This window comes from Loxodonta africana, chromosome 23, assembly GCF_030014295.1.
Source record: "Loxodonta africana isolate mLoxAfr1 chromosome 23, mLoxAfr1.hap2, whole genome shotgun sequence".
Classification (NCBI taxonomy): Eukaryota; Metazoa; Chordata; class Mammalia; order Proboscidea; family Elephantidae; genus Loxodonta; species Loxodonta africana.
This window is the reverse complement of record NC_087364.1, coordinates 16,484,173-16,502,497: the sequence shown is the minus strand read 5'-3', so window position 1 is coordinate 16,502,497 and position 18,325 is coordinate 16,484,173. Positions and strand designations below refer to the sequence as shown.

Genomic DNA, 18,325 nt, shown 5'->3' with positions numbered 1-18,325 from the left:
CTGCCGCTTTCCATCACGGCCCCTTTTCTCCCTCGCTGACCGTCCAAACAACCCATGGGCATACTTGTAGGGTTGTCCCTAGCTGACTTCCAGGCCCCCTCACCCTACCTGGGCCCTTTGTCTTCTCAGGTTCTGTGCTTTAGGCTGCTCCTGAGCACTCGCAGTCCCACCCAGGTCGCCCTCGAGATCCCCCTCCGCAGATCTTTGCTTCCTTCTCTCTCCATCCCAACTCCCTGCCCTGGTTCCCCTGCTCTGCCCAAGCACTCTCGTCCAGGGCAATTCCAGCAGTCTGAGCTCAAGGAAATCGTTTGCCCAGCTCCTCACAGGGAGATTTCTATTTCAGCATCTGGGTCTTCAGTGTATTCATCCTCAGAATCGATTTAAAGGAGTTTAAAGACTTGGTTTTGGAAAGTTTAGAGCCATTTAAAGGAGGGTAGGGAAAATATAGAGGGCGGTGCTAGTTCAGTGGTAGCGTTCTCGCCTTCCATGCAAGAGGCTCAGGTCAGATTCCTGGCCAACGCACCTCACGCGCAACCAGCACCCATCTGTCTGCGTATTGCCGTGATGCTGGACAGGTTTCAGCAGAGCTTTCAGACTAAAACAGACTAGGAAGAAAAGCCTGGCTGTCTACTTCTGCAAATCAGCCAGTGAAAACCCTATAGTTCACAATGGTCTGACCTGCAACGGATCATGGGGATGGTGCAAGACTGGTCAGCATTTAGTTCCGTTGTTCTTGGGGTTGCCAAGAGTCGAGGGCTGACTCAATGGCAGCTAACTACAACAACAATAGAGAAAATACATAGGTTGCCATCAACATTTTAGCGCCATTTGCGGGGGTCACAGGGAGAGCTCAACTCAGACATATCCATGGTCAAGAGGTACCAAGAAGGTGTCTTTGATCAGGGGCAAGGTCAAACCTCTCTGAAACCTGAATCCAAAGAAAACATTAGAACTTTCCCAGCAGTCCAGAAAGAGAAGCTTCTTTCAGCCCAGATCACTGCACTGGTTATAATGTATCCATTTTGAGCTCCTTGGCTCATCCATTTTGGAGAGGATTAGCAAGGGAGTCTTCCACTTCATTGTACCTCACAGTAGATGTTAAGCATCCATACCTCCCTTGCCCTGAAACCAGAAGACATAGATGGTGCCCAGCTACCATTACTGAATGTTTTGATCAAGGACCCAATAGTGGGATCTTGATCAAAAGGAGAAAAATTGTGGAGCATAACTTAAAATTTGTGTTGGAAACCAGATTTACTGGACACATTGAGTCAGGAGGGACCCCTGAATCTACTGTCTGGCAACAATTTTTAAACCTTTAGCCTATCCCATGAAGTCATCTTTAAACTAAACATCGCTCAAAAAATTAAGAATGCCTGCCTTGAGCATTAAGCCCTATTGAAAAATTATGTATGAGGTTGAAAGGACAACGGTAACTCTGAAATGCAGATGAGAACTTTAAGGGGAGAGAGTCCTAGTGATTGGTGATAAAACAATGTGGTCAGAGACAGGGAGAATGGTGACGCAATGGGAAAGATAACAAGTGTCATGTGAAAATTGTAATAGGTGTATGTTCTGTTGTATATATTTTCATCAAAAAAAGAAGTGTCCATTTGGCCAGCAATGAAGAAGAAACAGGAGCCCTGGTGGTGGTGCAGTGGTTAAGCACTCGGCTGCTAACAGAAAGGCTGGAGGTTCAAACCCACCAGTGACTCCTCAGGAAAAAGACCTGGCGATCTGCTCCCACAAAGATTACAGCCTCTGAAACCCTATGGGGCATTTCTACTCTGTTCTACAGGGTTGCTGTGAGTCGGAATTGACTGAGTGGTGATGGGTTTGGTTTTTTGGTTTGAAGAAGGTGGTCAAACGAACAAGCTCTGCTTCTAAGGAGCCGCTGTCCTCACCCTGGCTGCTGTTGGCAGCCTCTGAATTGCAGAAGTGCCATTTGGCAGGGGTGCGCTGCATTGTGCTGGAGGGTGCTTGGGAGTTCTACCCTCAGCATGGTCCTCAGGTCCAGAGGAGCAAGAGGAGAGTGGCAGGGCAGCCCTTGCTGCCTGGGGTCCTGTACGGTGTTGGCACTGCTGCCCACCTATGGAGACAGACATGTCTTTGCTGCCACTTGACCCCCATGAGAGGGACAAGAGAAGAACGAGGGAAGGGAGAGTGTTGCTGAGCCACAGGAAATAAGGGAGGGGGAAGGAGAGTTTTCTGTAAGATAAAGGCTGCCCAGAAATTGCTGTGGTTCTCCGGTGACAAAGACCGCTTCTTCCCTGGCCCCGTGTGTGTCGGTGGTAGGCTGTGAAGAGCGGCTGTGGATCACAGCAGCTGCTCCTCTCTGTGGGCCAAAGTCAAAGGCACCAGCCTTTTTGTCTCTGCCAGAGAGCTACCAGGGAGGTGGTTCCGTATCTGACCTTCTGTCTCAAATATAATACACAGCAATAGCTTCTCCAGGGGCCTCCAAAAGCACCAACGGAGGGGTGCAAGATGATCACGGGGCGCAGGAAGAAAAGATCAGAACGTGCATCTCATCTGGCCATCTAAAACATAAGAAATGAAGACTTCCTCATTTTCAGTATTGATGGTAATCCGAAAAGCAGTTGCTGTCAAGCCAGTTCTGACTCGTGATCACCCTGTGTGTGTCACAGCAGAAGGGAGCTCCACAGAGGTTTCAATGGCTGTGACTTTTCAGAATTAGATTGCCAGGCCTTCTTTCTGAGGTGCCTCTGGGTGGACCTGAACTGCCAGCCTTTCGGATGATAGCTGAGCACTTAACTGTTTGCACCACCTGGGTGGCCTATTAATAATAGTACAAGTATATGATTTATATATAAATATACCTGTCATAACCTAGCTGTTAATTGAAAGATTGCTAGTTTGAACTCAGCCATTCTAATGGAGAAAGACCTGCTGATCTGCTTCTAGAAAGATTACCAAAAAAACAAATCAAACTCACTGCTGTCGAGTCCATTTGGACTCATAGCGACCCTATAGGACAGAGTAGAAGCATCCCTTAGGGGTTTCAAAGCTGTGATCTTTACAGAAACAGACTGCCACATCAGTCCCCTGCAGAGTGGCTGGTGGGTTCGAACCACCAAACTTTAGGTCGGCAGTCAAGCGCCTAACCACTGTGCCACCAGGGCTCCTAAGTTGACTTGATGACACCTAACAACAACCAACCTGTCATAGGGTTGCATGATCAAAAACTTTCCACTGATGTGGTGTGAAATCATAACTGTTTAGAGACTACAGGAAGAATTGCATGAAAAAAAAAAAAGATACCGGCGGATTGAAAACCTTGAGGCACATGTTTCAGCATGAAATCTGATTCTTGACTGATGAGAGAGAGATCAAAATTCTGGGCAGATGGTTCACAGACATCCCAGCTGGGTGCGGCGCATGAGCTCAGACTTGGATCTGCCCCCTACCCATCTCACACCAGGGCTGGAGCTGAGTCAGGGGTTGGTAGGTAAAAGGAATCCTGACCTTGACTTGGATGTTCCCATGTGTAAGACATAATTCAATGCCCTTTCCCAGCTGATGAGCCCTGCTAGAGTGACCTTGGTTAAAATTGGGGTTTTGGAGAAAAATCCCAGTTAACCGATCTAAGAGGAGCCCTGGTGGTGCAACGGTTAAGCGCTCGGTTGCTAACCAAAATGTTGGCAGTTGGAACCCACCCAGTGGCTCCAAGAAAGAAAACACCTGGTGATCAGCTCCTGTAAAGATCACAGCCAAGACAACCCTGTGGGGCAGTTCTACGCTGTCACATGGGATCACTGTGAGTCGGAATCGACTCGATGGCACCCAACAACAATAATTAATCTAAGATTCCTCCCTGTGAGGGCAGTTAAGTGCTGGTGGCAAAGAGGAGATAGAGCTCTGAAGATGCATAATTTCTCAAGAAATGTTCCATAGAATACAATTCAGGGGCTGTTCACAGTTGTCACAAGGAAAAACAAGTTCTTTCCAGCAAGACTTTTGAGGACCTTCAACATACAAAGGTGCACTGTGGTTCTTCATTCTCCAAGAGGGGGAGGCCTTGTTTAACTATAGAGCTCCCCATCCCTTTTTTGCAGACCATATCAAGGATTTAACCAGCCAAGACCAGTTGCCATGGAGTGAATTCCGACTCATGGCGACCCCACGTGAGTCAGAGCAGAACTGGGCTCCCTAAGGTTTTCAATGGCTGATTTCTGGCCTTTCTTCTGAGGCGCCTCTGGGTGGACTAGAACCTCCGACCTTCCAGTTAGCAGCTGACTACATTAGCCATTCGCACCATTCAGGGACTCCATCAAAGATCTAGTGTTTCAGAAAATACATTTTGGGAAATGCCACCCTAATGTAGCTTCTCTGCTCCACCTCTCAGCTCTTGACCAACTTCCAAGGAGCATGAAGTTGTCAAATTATTTGAAGGCAATAGTTCTGCATTGATCCAAACACTCTTAATAATGTAATTAGTGACATTTACTTAGATTAATCCAAACGAATGGACAAAATGTTAAGTGTTTCTGTGTTTTATTCCCAGAGGTAGAGAAGGATGAAAGGGAAAATAGAAACAAGTCCTTTCCTCCATAAAAAACATCAATCGTGCAGTGCATCGTATTGAGCACAGCCCAGTAGATTGTTGCAAGATCTATAAGCAGCTCAGTTGAGACTTCAAGAAATGAGAGTCAAGATGGGTTTGTCAGCTCTGTCTTGCAGAAAAAAACAGTCTAAGACATTCCTCAAAAGAAAATCCAGAATAACAGTAACTTGTCAATAGGAAAGACATTCCCATGGGGGGTATAAGAAGGAGACTTTGGGGCACTAATAACCCAAAAAAACCAAACCCGTTGCCGTCGAGTCGATTCTAACTCATAGCAACCCTGTAGGACAGAGTAGAACTGCCCCATAGAGTTTCCAAGGAGCACTAATAGCCACCCTTTATTGAGTACTTAAGGGGCCCTGGTGGCGCAAATGGTTAAGTGCTCAGCTGCTAACCAAAAGGTTAGTGGTTCAAATTCGCCCAGCAGCCCCAAGGGAGCAAGACCTGGCAATCCGCTCTGGTAAAGAGTACAGCCTAGAAAACCCTATGGGGCAGTTCTACTCTGTCACACGGGGTCTCTGAGAGTAGAAATTGACTCGACAGCACCCAGCAACAACATTGAATGCTTATGGTGAGCTAGGCACTGCTTTATCTCATTTTATTCTTACAGCAACCTAGGGAAGTAATTACAAATGTGTCCTTTCACCTCTTAGAGTTGAGAAAATCAAGACTTAGTGAGGTTAGAAAATCCACCCACAGTCTGCCAGTAAGTGGCAGACTGGACACTGGACCAGACAGTGTGACTTTAAAGACCACGTGAGCGTCCATTAGACTCCACTGCAAGCAGATGTGGTGTCACTGGTGACAAGCGACGAGAATTCAGCCCGCAGCGGCCCTCTGTCCAGGAGGGGGTGTGGATGGAGCTTTGGAAGGAGCCTGGGCTCTGGAGCATATTCGGGAAATCCCAAGAAGGAGTCTATTCTCTTCCAGTTGGGAGGGTTTCATTCAACGCCAGACAGATCAACTACCAAGGACCAAAGTGACTTGATATAATAGGCAGGAATGAGTAAATGATTGATCCAATGTCAAACCATTTGGACAAGCAAAGACTTTTCTTTTGTACCATGTAGACGAAATTACTTGAGAAGTCCCTGAGTGGTGCAAACACTTAACATGCTCCCTACTAACTGAAAGGCTGGAGGTTTGAGTCTACCCAGAGGCACCTCGGAAGAAAGGCCTGGCGATTTACTGCATATTTACGCAAATAACGTGCGCTTTCTGGGTGTTTGCTGGCCGTGCCTCCTCCCAAGAGGCACCCTCATAAGCACCACTATGCCAATCCTCTTCCAAACGTTGCCTGGTCCTGTACCATCCCTATGACTGGTTGCAGATCGGACAGCTGTGATCCATAGGGTTTTCACTGGCTGATTTTTGGGGAAGTAGATGGCCGGGCCTTTCTTCCTGGTCCGTCTTAGTCTGGAAGCACCTCTGAAACCTGTCTGGCATCACAGCAACAGGCAAGTGTCCACTGACAGAGGGCTGGTGGCTGCACATGAGATGTGTTGGCCGGGAATCAAACCTGGGCCTCTCATGGAAGGTAAGCCTTCTACCACTGAACCACTTCCTTGGTCAGGCTCTTCTCCCCTGACCCCTCCACCCCGACAGCCACCACAGCTCTCTTGTCTGCGTCGTTCACTTTTCAGCTCTAAGAAGCATATTGGCACAGCCAGGAGCAGGCACCCTGTCAAGGAGGATACGGCGAGACACAGAGTTCCCGACAGGTGGCACAGTGGGAACAGAGTACATGGAGGTGGAACATGTGTTCACTTTACATGAGTGTGTTGCCGAGGTGGTGGCTGGCTGCCACGTCTTCTTGGGCAAATGGAAGTGGAGTTATGAATGGGGTCTGTGCCCTGCATATTATGGTGGCAATGCTTCATTGGGGCTGCCAGTCATTTTCTGAGCACGCTGCCATAACGAGTTTTCTTATTTCTTTTTCTCTCCTTATGTATTTATTCTCCAGCCAAAACTGCATGGATGCGTACCCCACTTTCCTTGCCATGCTGTGGTGTGCGGGGCTACTGTGCAGCCAAGGTAATTCAGGATTCTGTCTGTCTCTTCTTTTGTAACGTGCTTCTTGTGACGGGTCAGAGGGCAGGCTTTTTGTTTGAAAGACTTGGCCTGACCCCCAACTCAATCCAAGCAGCCGGGAGAGGTGAGGCCCCCCGGGAGGCCGTGTTGCAGGCGTGCTGGTGCGTGTGCAGGGGGTGTGTGCAAGGAATCGCTGATGCCTGCTCCCCAGTGCCTGCTTGAGAGCCCAGCACTGACAAGGGTGGCTCCAGGCTAAATGTGACTCAGAATGTTTAAGCAGTGTGAGCTCAGATCCAAGGGCATTATAAATGACAGCACCTGAGTGTTCTCCTCTGGGGCCACTGTCACTTGGTTTTGTTGCTAATAAGTGTCCAAAGTGGTGGCCCTCTTCCCGGTGTGCATCTGCAGGCCATGGCCTGGGTTCCAGGTCCCCAGCCTCCCACGTTAGCGGCAGCCTGCAGAGTTGACCTCAGCAAGCAGGGAGAAGAGGTCAACTCTGGAATTGATGTAAAATGAAATGGAAATCAGAATCGTTTCTTTTGGTCCCCTCTTGAGACTGAGCACCTGAAAGATTTGGCCACCACGGGGACCATGTCTGATGGTGTGTTGGGGCCACCTCATGGGTTCCACACTGTGGTCTCTGCCCGTTGCTGCTGATGGCCTGGGAGAGCACATGGGAGACACAGCCAGTCATCGGGGAACTATTCAATACTCATCATCTCCTCCCACCCGATAAAGTAGGAAAGGGGATATTCTTTCCCCTATTACCTTTGAGGAAACTTGGGTTCAAGGAGATAAAGTGACTTCTTTAAGGTTACTCAGCTAGCGAATAACAGCAAGGAGGAGCCAGCCTCCAGTACTTGAGGCTCTAAATGCTGGATTTTTCACAAGTATCATTTTTCATATACACTATTCTATTATAATATAAGAAAATGCTATACTATATTATAGAAATGAATATTGTTGTTGCTGTTGCGTGCTTTGAGTAGATTCTGACTCACAGCAACCCCATATGACTGAGTAGAACTGCCCCGTAGAGTTTTACAGGAGAAGACTGCTAGGTCTTTCTCCCACAGAGCCGCTGGGTTGGTTCAGACTGCCAACCTTTCGTTTAGCAGTTGAGTGCTTAACCGTTGCACCACCAGGGCTCCTTAGAAATGAATATACCTTATTTACTTCTATAATAAATTATACATTGAATACCTACTATGTGCCAAGCCCTGTTCCTGGATAGACAATGGTATACAACACAGACGTGGTGGTGAAGCACACAGCCAGCTGGTGAGATGGACCACAGGAAAGCAAATAACCTGATAAATTAATGCCAATGGTGAGAAGCACCATGAAGAAACAGAATAAGGCACAGTGATAGAGAACAGAGGCCAGAGACAGGCGGTAGAGTCCACTTAAGGGACCCCATGTGGCCCCATTCTGTGCTACATAAGACTGTCAGTAAGCTCACCATTTATTTTCCATCTTGTACCCTGAGTTAAATAAGAAACACGTCCGGCATTACTTGAAAAATCAAGTCAAACTGCACTTGTACTAGGAGTTACAATTCCTTTTATCTCTTAGATGATACTTGATATAAATGAATCTAGACTTGCTCTAAAGGAGCCATGGTGGTGAAATGGTTAAGTGCTTGGCCGCTAACTGTAAGGTTGATGGTTCAAACCCACCCAGTGGCTCTTCGCAAAAAAGACTTGATGATCCGCTCCCGTAAAGATTTCAGCCTAGGGAACCCGATGGGGCAGTTCTACTCTGTCACATGGGGTAGCTATGAATCGAAATTGACTCGATGGCAACTGAAAACAACAGTAACAACAATCTACCTAATAGTGTTTCCATGGCAATCAAGTGAGGTAGTGTGCCTCTAACTCAGGCCTTGGCATCTGCCAGATTGAACCATATAAAACTGCCAGTGTCTGACTGTTACAAAAAGAGCACTTTCCTGTGGTTTAGCCTAACAATGGAAGCTCAATGAATGTTAGTACTGATGGTGCCGGCGAAGTTTTGAAATCAGACAGACCTGGGTTCAAATTCCAGCTCTTTCTCTGACCACCTACTTTTGTTCATTCATTAGACAAATATTTCTTGAATGCCAATTATGTGCCAGGCACTCTGCCCACCACAGAGACTCTGGCAAGGAAAAGACAGTTGTCCTCATGGATCCTTTGGTCTGTTAGGTGGCCCTTGGCAAACTGACTTCATTGGGCCTAAATCTCCTCTCCTGTCAAATAGTGACAGTAATGTACTCCCTACTAGGTGGCTGTGAAGGTTGGAGAGTCAAGTACTCAAAAGTGGCTGGGGCAGTTTCTGACACATTAGCAGTGCGTGGTCAACAGCAGTTCATTTAGTATTTGAATAATGCTTGGAAGTTTGCAAAATGCTTTTATAACCATGGCCCTGTTTCACCCCCACGATAATTCCTAAGTGTTCTTATTAGTCTCTGTCGATTCCAACTCAAGGTGACCTAGGAGGTGCAAATGGTTAGTGTTTGACTGCTAACCTAAAGGTTGGTGGTTTGAACCCATCCAGTGGTACCACAGAAGAAAAATCCTGACAATCTGCTTCCGTTAAGATTCCAAAAACCAAAACCAAACCCATTGTCATCGAGTCAATCCTGAGTTGTAGCAATCCAATAGGGCAGAGTAGAACTGTCATATACAGTTTCTAAGGCTATAAATCTTTACAGAAGCAAACTGCCACATCTTTCTCCCAATCTTTCGGTTAGCCAATCATTTGGTCAGCAGCTGATCACATAAGTACTGCTCCACACAGCTCCTTCCTGTTAAGATTACAGCCAAGAAAACCCTATGGAGCAGTTCTACTCTGTAACACATGGGGTTGCCATAAATTCCTTAGTAGGTAACCAAAAAAACAAACCAGTTGCCATCAAGTCAATTCAAATTTATGGTGACTTCATGTGTTTCAGATTAGGACTGTCCCATAAGACCTTTCAGGAGAAGATGCCAGGCCTTTCTTCTCAGACACCTCTATGTGGATTCAAACCACCAACTTTTTGGTCAGTAGCCAAGTACATAACCACTTGTGCCACCCAGGGACTCCTTCCTAAGTAGGAACACTGTTATAAGCCCGTTGTCCAGACACAAAACAAATTAAATGACCAGCCCCAAACCCAGGTCTTCTAATTCCTAGCTCCAAACATTCATGACTCTGTAGGGTTATCTGGGTACTGCTTGTAGCTTTTGTCCAAAAGGCTAAAATACGAAGGGAACCTCCTTCCCGAGAGACTTTTTCTCAACAGTTGAAACTCAAAGCGAGTTCATCATTGCCCTGTCTAGAGGCCCAGGGGTGAAGGTGTGCCTTTGAGAGAACTAGTCTGAACTGGGTTGAGGGTTCAAGTCCTGCCTGCACCAGATAATACTATTATTAATAATAGCAACATTATTATTATTAACATTCCTAAGTTTTTTCCAGGAGCCCTGGTGGTGCAGTGGTTAAGAATTCAGCTGCTAACTGAAAAGCTGGTGGTTCGAACCCACTCAGTGGCTCCAGGGGAGAAAGACCCGGTGATCTGCTCCCGTAAAGATAACAGCCTAGGAAACTCTATGGGGCGGTTCCACTCTGTTCTACACGGTCACTGTGAGGTCATAACTGACATGACAGCACCTAACAACAACGACAACAGCTTTTTTCCAGCCCTAGCTATTTTTCTGAATTGAACATCCACCCTGACCATCAGGGCCTGTGGCCTATGCTAGATTTCATGATCCATGTTAATTGCATAATGACTTACTGTGTCAACTTAGCATGTTTTGGCAGCTCCTAAACTAACACAGGTGTTTTCATTTCTCCTCTCAGTTCCTGCCGCCTTTGCCGGACTGATGTACTTGTTTGTGAGACAGAAGTACTTCGTTGGCTACCTAGGAGAGAGAACGCAGAGGTAGGCCACCAAGACTGCTTAAGAACCACGAGGTGATTGACGCCTTTCTGGCAGGAGGAGTGATAATTCAAAACAATATCCTGAGTAGCATTTAAGGCTCCATAGGATCACTCTTCAGGGGCTCTGATGGCTCAACAGCGAAGTGCTCAGCTGTTAACCAGAAAGTTGGCAGTTCAAACCCACCCAGCGTCTCCATGAGAAAAAGACCTGGTGATCTGCTTGCATAAAGATTACAGTCTAGAAAACCATATGGGGCAGTTCTACTCTGGCCTGTAGGGTTGCTATGAGTCAGAAGTAACTCAACGGCACCTAACAGGAACAACAGGATCATGGGGATGGGGTGCTGACCAGAATCCCCCGTCCTTCTCTCTCTGAACTTTGAGGGCCTTGAAAATATAGCTAGGGCACTTGAGTAGTTTTTCCATTAAAAAAAAAATGCCCCCAGTGAGAGTTGGATGCACAAAGGATGCTTTAACGTCTCCGGGCACATTCTTTGCAACCCCACACCCTCTCCTCCCACTCTTCCTAGTCTGGGGCTTGAATGACTTTTTGTGTCTGGCTTCCCAAGGCCTCCTGTGAGTGAAACATGTCATTGTTTGTCCAGAGAAATGAGAATTGAAGTTTGCACCTTGCGGTAAGTTCTCTTGAGTAACAGATCTTCCGGGGACCTGTGGAAAGAAGGTTGAGAAAGATGCAATGGACAGAGACTGTGTGAATAGAGTCACTGTGGTATTGTTTATAGACGGTAGCAGACAGAAAGCCCCAGAAAAGCAATCAGACTCCCATAACACCTAGATTGGGAAATCTGGCTCCTAGTAAGAGAAATTCTACTTAGAGAAGAAATGCTCGAGTTACTGTATGCCACCCGTTCCTTAGAAACGAGAATTCCTAACATTTCCAGACAGGCTGGAAGGGCTACAGCTCCATATGCTGACCCAGCTTTCCCTGCCATTTTTCTTGTCTATTTTCTCGCCCCCTCTGTCCTTCACAATAGCACCTTCTCTAGTGGTTAATGGGCTCTCCAGTTAGATAGCATCCTTTCCCAGTGACAAAGACAGTGACGTCCCCGGAGGTTGGAAGGTGAGAGCACTATATATGGGGAACCTGGGAGCAGACAAAGCTAAATGACTCAAGTGCTGTTAGATGGTGAGCTGGACTGGAGCCAGGAAGAGAATGTTCTTACAAGCAATTCTTTTCTCCTTCTCATCTCTTCCTTCACTCCTCTCTAGTGGCATGCTTATTTATTCTCTCAAATCACAATCCCATTATCTCTTTATCCTTATTAGCACTGCCCCAAATGATATTCTTTATTCTCTTTTACCTGGAAAAACTCTACTATGCCTTTCCCCAGGTGATTACCTGCTGTTAAGCGGAGTCCATTAATGCAATCATGTCTTGGGCTGGTCCTTAGGCAGCCCTGTCTTCCTGCCCCAAAGTCCCAGGAATTAGGCCCAGTCACTCTTCTTCTTTTCATCTGTCACCCCTGGCCTGAGATCCCAAAGTGGCTGTAATTCTAAGACAATCTGAGGAGCATGAAAGAAATTTGTCTGCTTATCCATGTTGTTGTTGGTGGTGGGTGCCATCGAGTCGATTCTGACTCCTGGTGACCCCATGTGACAGAGTAGAACTGCCCACAGGGTTTCCTAGGCTGTAATCTTTACAGAAGCAGATTGCCAGGTCTTTTTCCCACAGAGCCACGGGGCAAGTTAGAATCACCAGCCTTTGGCTTAGCAGCCAAGCACTTAACCATTGTGCCACCAGGGCTCAAGTTACCATTATTTCCTTTCAATTTTAAAGGCGTCACTACTAATCATTACTAGGGGATGAATGAACAGCGGTGGCCAAAATAAAAAATAGGATATAGACTTAGAAGAAATCTTAAAAGCTTTAGATTTCTCTGGGCTTCGTTTAAATGTAAATGATTGGACCTCTTAGCTCTCTCTCTGTCCTCCCTCGTTAGGCGGTATTAAGACAACCCCACCAGCCCACTAACCCAGTCTCTGTGTTGGCTCCAGACCCTCCTTCGTGCTCCTGCACCCACAGCAGGCGTTATTAATGAACCATGGCGCTAGTTGCTGCTGAGACCATATCTGGCCTCAGAATCCTTCTTAACACAGACCTCCAAGCAGTTGTCACCAATAGAAATGTTATATACCAGACATGTACTAGCAATGAGTCAGGATCGACCTGATGGCGCCTAACGACAAAAAAAAAAAATATCGACAACACGCAAATTCAACAACTCCATGAGCCTGTCAGGAGGCACCACCATTTCATTTTCCACTACAGTTTTATCTCCAGCACGTTCTGAGACAGCTTCACAAATCACTTTGTGTTTCTGTAACGAGCACACGTGCTCAAGCTGAGCACCCTCAGTATTTGACTTTCCACAACTTAATGTATCTCTGGCTTAAAAAAAAAAAAAAAAAACCCTTCCTTGGACTTCTTTACTTTCTCTTCATTTTCCTTACCAGCACTAGCAGGTGACGCCCTTTGGGGACCGTGTTTCTCCCAATAAAGAGTTGGAATGGATCACTTCATGAGAATTACTGTCAACAGGAAACCAAGGCGAGGAGAACAAAGCTGGGCTGAGGAGCAGGTGATGGGTCGGCTAGCGGAGCTTCTCAGACATAAATAAACGTGCCCGTGAAGCACGTGGGAAGCTTATCAAAATGCAGATTCTGGGTCAGTCCCTCTGCTGTGGGACCTGAGAATCTGCATTTCTGACAAGCTCCCTGAGGAGACTGGACCTGTTGCTGATAAGTCGACTCCAGCTCATGGAGACCCCTGTGTGTCAGAGTAGGACCGTGTTCCGTAGGGTTTCAAGGACTGATTTTCTGGAAGTAGCTTGCCAGGCCTTTCTTCTGAGGCACCTCTGGGTGGACTCAAACCTGCAATCTCTTGGATAGCAGCTGAGTACGTTAACCATTTGCACCATTGAGGCAGGGACAAAGAGGTTGCTGGAGTAAAATCAGGAGTTATATTATGAACCTTTGGGGCCCCTTTCTAGTAGAACACATCAGGGGTCTACCTATCGAAAACAACACCTATGGAATTAGTTCTAAATCGCTGAATGATCTCTCACGGCTGGCGATAGAAACTGCGGTGGCCAATAGAAACTGCTCATTAGTGCCCCTCCTCAAGTGGCGCCCAGGGCACGCGCCCTGTCTGCCATCTTAGTTATGCCTTTGTTAACATTTCTAACCTTAAGCCTGTGAACGCTAAATTCTGCTCTCTGTGATTACAGCCAGGAACAGGACTCAGCCGCACTCGGTCACCTGTTTGGCTGAGCCTGGCATTCTCCTTGAGCAGCCCTGATTGCCCCAGGATACCCTCCGCTGAGGTTCTGCTAACAACCTTAATGAATCTCTTGGCTGGACTTTCCAAAAATGTTAGTGCCAAGCAGGTGGACCCAACTAGGACAGCTAGAGAAGGGTTCTGCAGAGAGGGAGGGAGGGGGTCAGACTGCCTGTGCGTGCAAGTAGGTGGTCACAGGTCACTGGGACATGTCGCCCGACCACACCTGACATGTGCCTAAACAGCTTAGGATTTAGAGCCTTTCCAAGAGGGATATGAATGTGCTAGAAAGTCTCTCCACTCACAAATGTAAGGGTCTAGTCTCCCATTGGGAGCCCTGACGGTGCAATGTTATGCGCAAGGCTGCTAAATGAAAGGTTGGCAGTTCGAATCCACCAGCCGCTCTGGGAGAAAGACTTGGTGCCTGCTTCCATAACGATTACAGCCTAGGAAACCCTACAGGGCAGTCCTGCTTTGTCACCTGGGGTCGCCATGAGTCAGACTCAACTCAACGGCACCCAACAACAGTCTCCCATTGATGTGTGCCCAGTTCTCATGAATGTGAATGAGTTATTCCCAGGCAGCATCAGGAGAATAGATGCAATCCTCAGACACTGTAGCACCTTTTAGAATCACCAGCTTTATGGGCTCATTTAAACTGTCACTTATTACATGAAAACAAAAAATATGAAACCAGTTGTCGATGAGTCGATTCTGACTAATGGCGACCTCACGTGTGTCAGAGTAGAGCTGTGCTCCACAGGGTTCGCAATGGCTGTGACCTTTCAGAAGATCACCAGGCCTTTCTTCCGAAGTGCCTCTGGGCGGATTCAAACCTTTTGGTCAGTAGCCATCTTAGTTACCTAAAACCCTTTTCTGTTGAGTGGACTCCGACTCATAGCAGCCCTATAGGACAGGGTAGAACTGTCCCATAGGGTTTCCAAAGAGCAGCTAGTGGATTCAAACTGCTGACCTTTTGGTTAGCAGCCGAGCACTTAACCACTGCGTCACCAGGATTCCCTTAGTTATCTAGTGCGGCTATAGCAGAAATATTACACCTGGGTGGCTTTAATGGACAGAAATATATTTTCTCACAGTTTAGGAGGCTAGAAGTCTGAATTCACAGTGCCGACTCTAAGGGAAGGCTTGCTGTCACTGCTGGCTCTGGAGGAAGTCTTTGTCTCTTCAGCTTCTGCTTCCTGGTTCCTTGGAGATCTCCAGGTGGCTTGGGCTCTATCTTCCATGTCTCTGCCTCCTTAATCTGCTCCTTTTATATTTTGTAAAAGATTGACTCAAGACACTCCCTACCCTAACCCTGTTCATTAACATAACAAAGATAACCCATTCCCAAATGGGTTTATACCACAGGCATAGAGGTTAGGATTTAAAACACATATTTTGGGGGTACACAATTGGACCCATAGTAGTAGGCAAGCATTTAACCGTTTGCACTACTCTGGGACTCGCTTATACCACAGAAGGATTTGCTGCTGCTAGGTGCCGTCAAGTCTCGTAGTGACCCTGTGTGACAGAGTAGAACTGTCCTATAGGGTTTTCTAGGCTGTAATCGCTACTGGAGCAGATTGCCAGGTCTTTCTCTCTTGAAGCTGCTGGTGGGTTCAAACCACCAATCTTTTGGTTACCAGCCAAGTACTTACTCATTTGTGCCACCAGGGCAGATGCTGGGACTGGCAATTCAGGCTCTCCTTGACAGAGGCTGCCCTAGAAAGGGTCTTAATGAGCCAGTTGTGTTCCTAATTTCCAGTCGGAATGCCTGCTGACCAAAAGAACCCGCCCCTGTGCGGACTGCCCCCTGCACACCGTTCAGGGGCTGGAGTTAAGAAGGAAATCAGGAGACTCAGAGAAGCCAGGACAACAGAGCCCAAACCGTTATGGGTTTTGAGGTCTAGGCTCTCTGGGCTTGGTTTTGAAATCTGTTCAAGGACTAATAATAACTCAGACACTGCCATCCTTCAAGTGAAGTAAATGGAGCATTCTGGAATAAAAGGAGCCGTAATTTAAACCCCAGGCCTCGCAAACACAGAGCTTGTTTTGTTAAACTGGTGTCATTTGTGCCGCCTGTACAGTTTCTCTTGCCTTCTTTTCCAGCACGCCTGGTTACATATTCGGGAAACGCATCATCCTGTTTCTGTTCCTCATGTCCCTGGCTGGTATACTCAACTATTACCTCATCCTCTGTTTCGGAAGTGACTTTGAACACTACATAAAAACCATAACCACCACCGTCTCCCCTCTGCTTCTCATTCCCTAACGCTCGGCTGATGCAGGGTTGCTGCTCTCATCTAATCAATATCCGGAAGTCCTCATAACTCAGCCCTTTAAAGTATTCGGCTCCTCTTTAGGTAGCTGTAAATCTAATGGCCATCTGGGCTTCACAGCTTGAGGTAACCTTGCTTTTCCTGGAAGAAAATCGTTCCATGTTAGCCCCACCCCTTGAAAGTGGCAGCAGCACCTGATTTGTTATTGGAATCCATCCTGTACGTTCCCTGACTTCTCCTGCTCTCTGAAGATGTTTTGTGACCAGATTTTATTTCTTAAAATAAAACGTAGAGATACGTTTCAGGCTAGTGGTTGATTTTTTCTTTTTTTCCTGTGTGTATATATTGTGTGTGTGTATGTGTGGGTCTGTTTCTACAGCTGAACGACGTTTGTTTTCCTTAACCTAAAGGATGGTAATAAAAAGTACATTATCCTTTTTACAGAAAAACAGGCTTCCTTAAGGAAGCTTTTCTTTTTTAAAAGTATTTTATTTTATTGTTGTTGCAGTTGAGAATATCCACAGCAGAACATATACCAATTCGACAGTTTCTCTCTGTACACTTGAGTGACGTTGATTACATTATTTGAGTTGTGCAACCATCCTCACCCTCCTTTTCTGAATTGTTCCTCCCCCATTAACATATACTCACTGCCCCCTAAGAAGGAAGTTTTTCTGGATCGTGACCCCCGCCCCCCGCACACCCTGTCCCAGACTGGGTTGGCGTCTTCACGGGCTAACACTGTACCCAGCACTTAACACACAGTATAAAATGTGCTGTAACTGACTGTCAGAGTTTAGGAGAATGCCAGGTCCAGGGTAGGTGCCCCCAAATATTGGCTGAACAAGTGACTAAATGAATGAATGAGTTAATGAATCGCTGGCTGGTATTATTTAATAAATACGTGTGTTGAGCCCTTTCCCTATATTGTGGAAGTGTTTGTAGTGATCCAACCACACTGCCTTATCTGGTTCCCCTTGCCACCAAAGGCACAGTTTGGAAGATGGTTGGGGTAGTTGAGAGTCCATCCAACAGAGAAAAACCAGCTGTTACCGTGGAAGCTGGTGATCTATTTCCATAATAATTAAAATAAAAAATTGCTATCAAGTTGATTCTGACTCACAGCGACCCTATAGAACAGAGTAGAACTACCCCCATAGAGTTTCCAAGGTGTGCCTGGTGCCGACCTTTTGGTTAGCAGCTGTAGCACTTAACCACTACACCGCCAGGGTTTCCCCGTAAAGATTACAGCCTAGGAAACCCTATGAGGTAGACCTACTCTGTCACATGGGGTCACTATGAGTTGGAATGGACTTGATGGTGTCCAACAACAACAATTGTGGAAGTCAAAACTCATTAGGCCTGAGCTCTATCAACTGAAGTGATCAGCAATAGATGGTGTCAAGGATTGAATGGTGACCCCCCCAAAAAAATATGTGTTGAGTTCCTGGCCCTTGTCCCTGTGGATGTGATCCTGTTAGGAAATAGGGCTTTCCTTGTTAAGTTAATTAGATCATACTCAAGTAGAGTGGGTTCTGAATCTAATCACTTCTGAATTATAAAAAGACCAGATTAGAGACAGAGATACATACAGGGGAAGATATAGATGCCTTGTGAGGATCACCTACAGGCCAAGGAAAACCAAGGGGCCAAGGATCACCCAGGGCTACAGACAAGGAAGGAATTGACACAGGGAGACCCTGATTTGGACTTTCAGCCTCCAGAACTGTGAGACAATAAATTGCTGTTCTTTAAAGCCATCTACTTGTGGTATTTGTGTTACAGAAGTACTAGGTAACTAAGCTAGATGGGTCCCATTTACTCCCCAGATGAGTATTGCCATGATCACAATCTCGGAAAGGATGAGGCGGAGCCAGGTGGCCATACCCCTTCTAGGTTTCCTCAGAGTTGTCTGCTTGGGGCACCAGAGCTGATGGAAATGTGGTGTCAGGTCTGGTGTGAGGCTGGCATCAATATGCCATGGTAGATGCTCAAGGCAAGTAAACCTCTCCAATAAGCATGGTTTCCAAGGACTATCTAATGGTCCAGTTGAGGCCAGTCCTGGGCTTCCATTGTCAAACCGATTCTACCAGGAGCTTCTTGGAGCAATTGGGTTCAGTACAGATGTTTCTGCTCTTAGCTCACTATGTAGAGCAGGGCTTGAATACCCATCGCTCAGCGTTTCTTTCCCTTTGGTGATAGGCAAAATCAGGGCCAGTTGCGTAGAAG

At 46.7% G+C, this 18,325-nt stretch overlaps 1 protein-coding gene across 1 annotated transcript in view; it reads left to right on the top strand.

Annotated features, from left to right (window-relative positions):
• ALOX5AP (arachidonate 5-lipoxygenase activating protein) overlaps positions 1 to 16,417 on the top strand; it is a 30,568-nt gene extending 14,151 nt beyond the window's left edge. Inside the window, exons 3-5 of the mRNA XM_010593994.3 lie at positions 6,546 to 6,616; positions 10,439 to 10,520; positions 15,927 to 16,417. Of these exons, the coding sequence (XP_010592296.2) occupies positions 6,546 to 6,616; positions 10,439 to 10,520; positions 15,927 to 16,089 (316 nt within the window). The 3' untranslated portion in view covers positions 16,090 to 16,417. The remainder of the gene's footprint in view (positions 1 to 6,545; positions 6,617 to 10,438; positions 10,521 to 15,926) is intronic.
• The last annotated feature ends 1,908 nt before the right edge of the window (positions 16,418 to 18,325 follow it).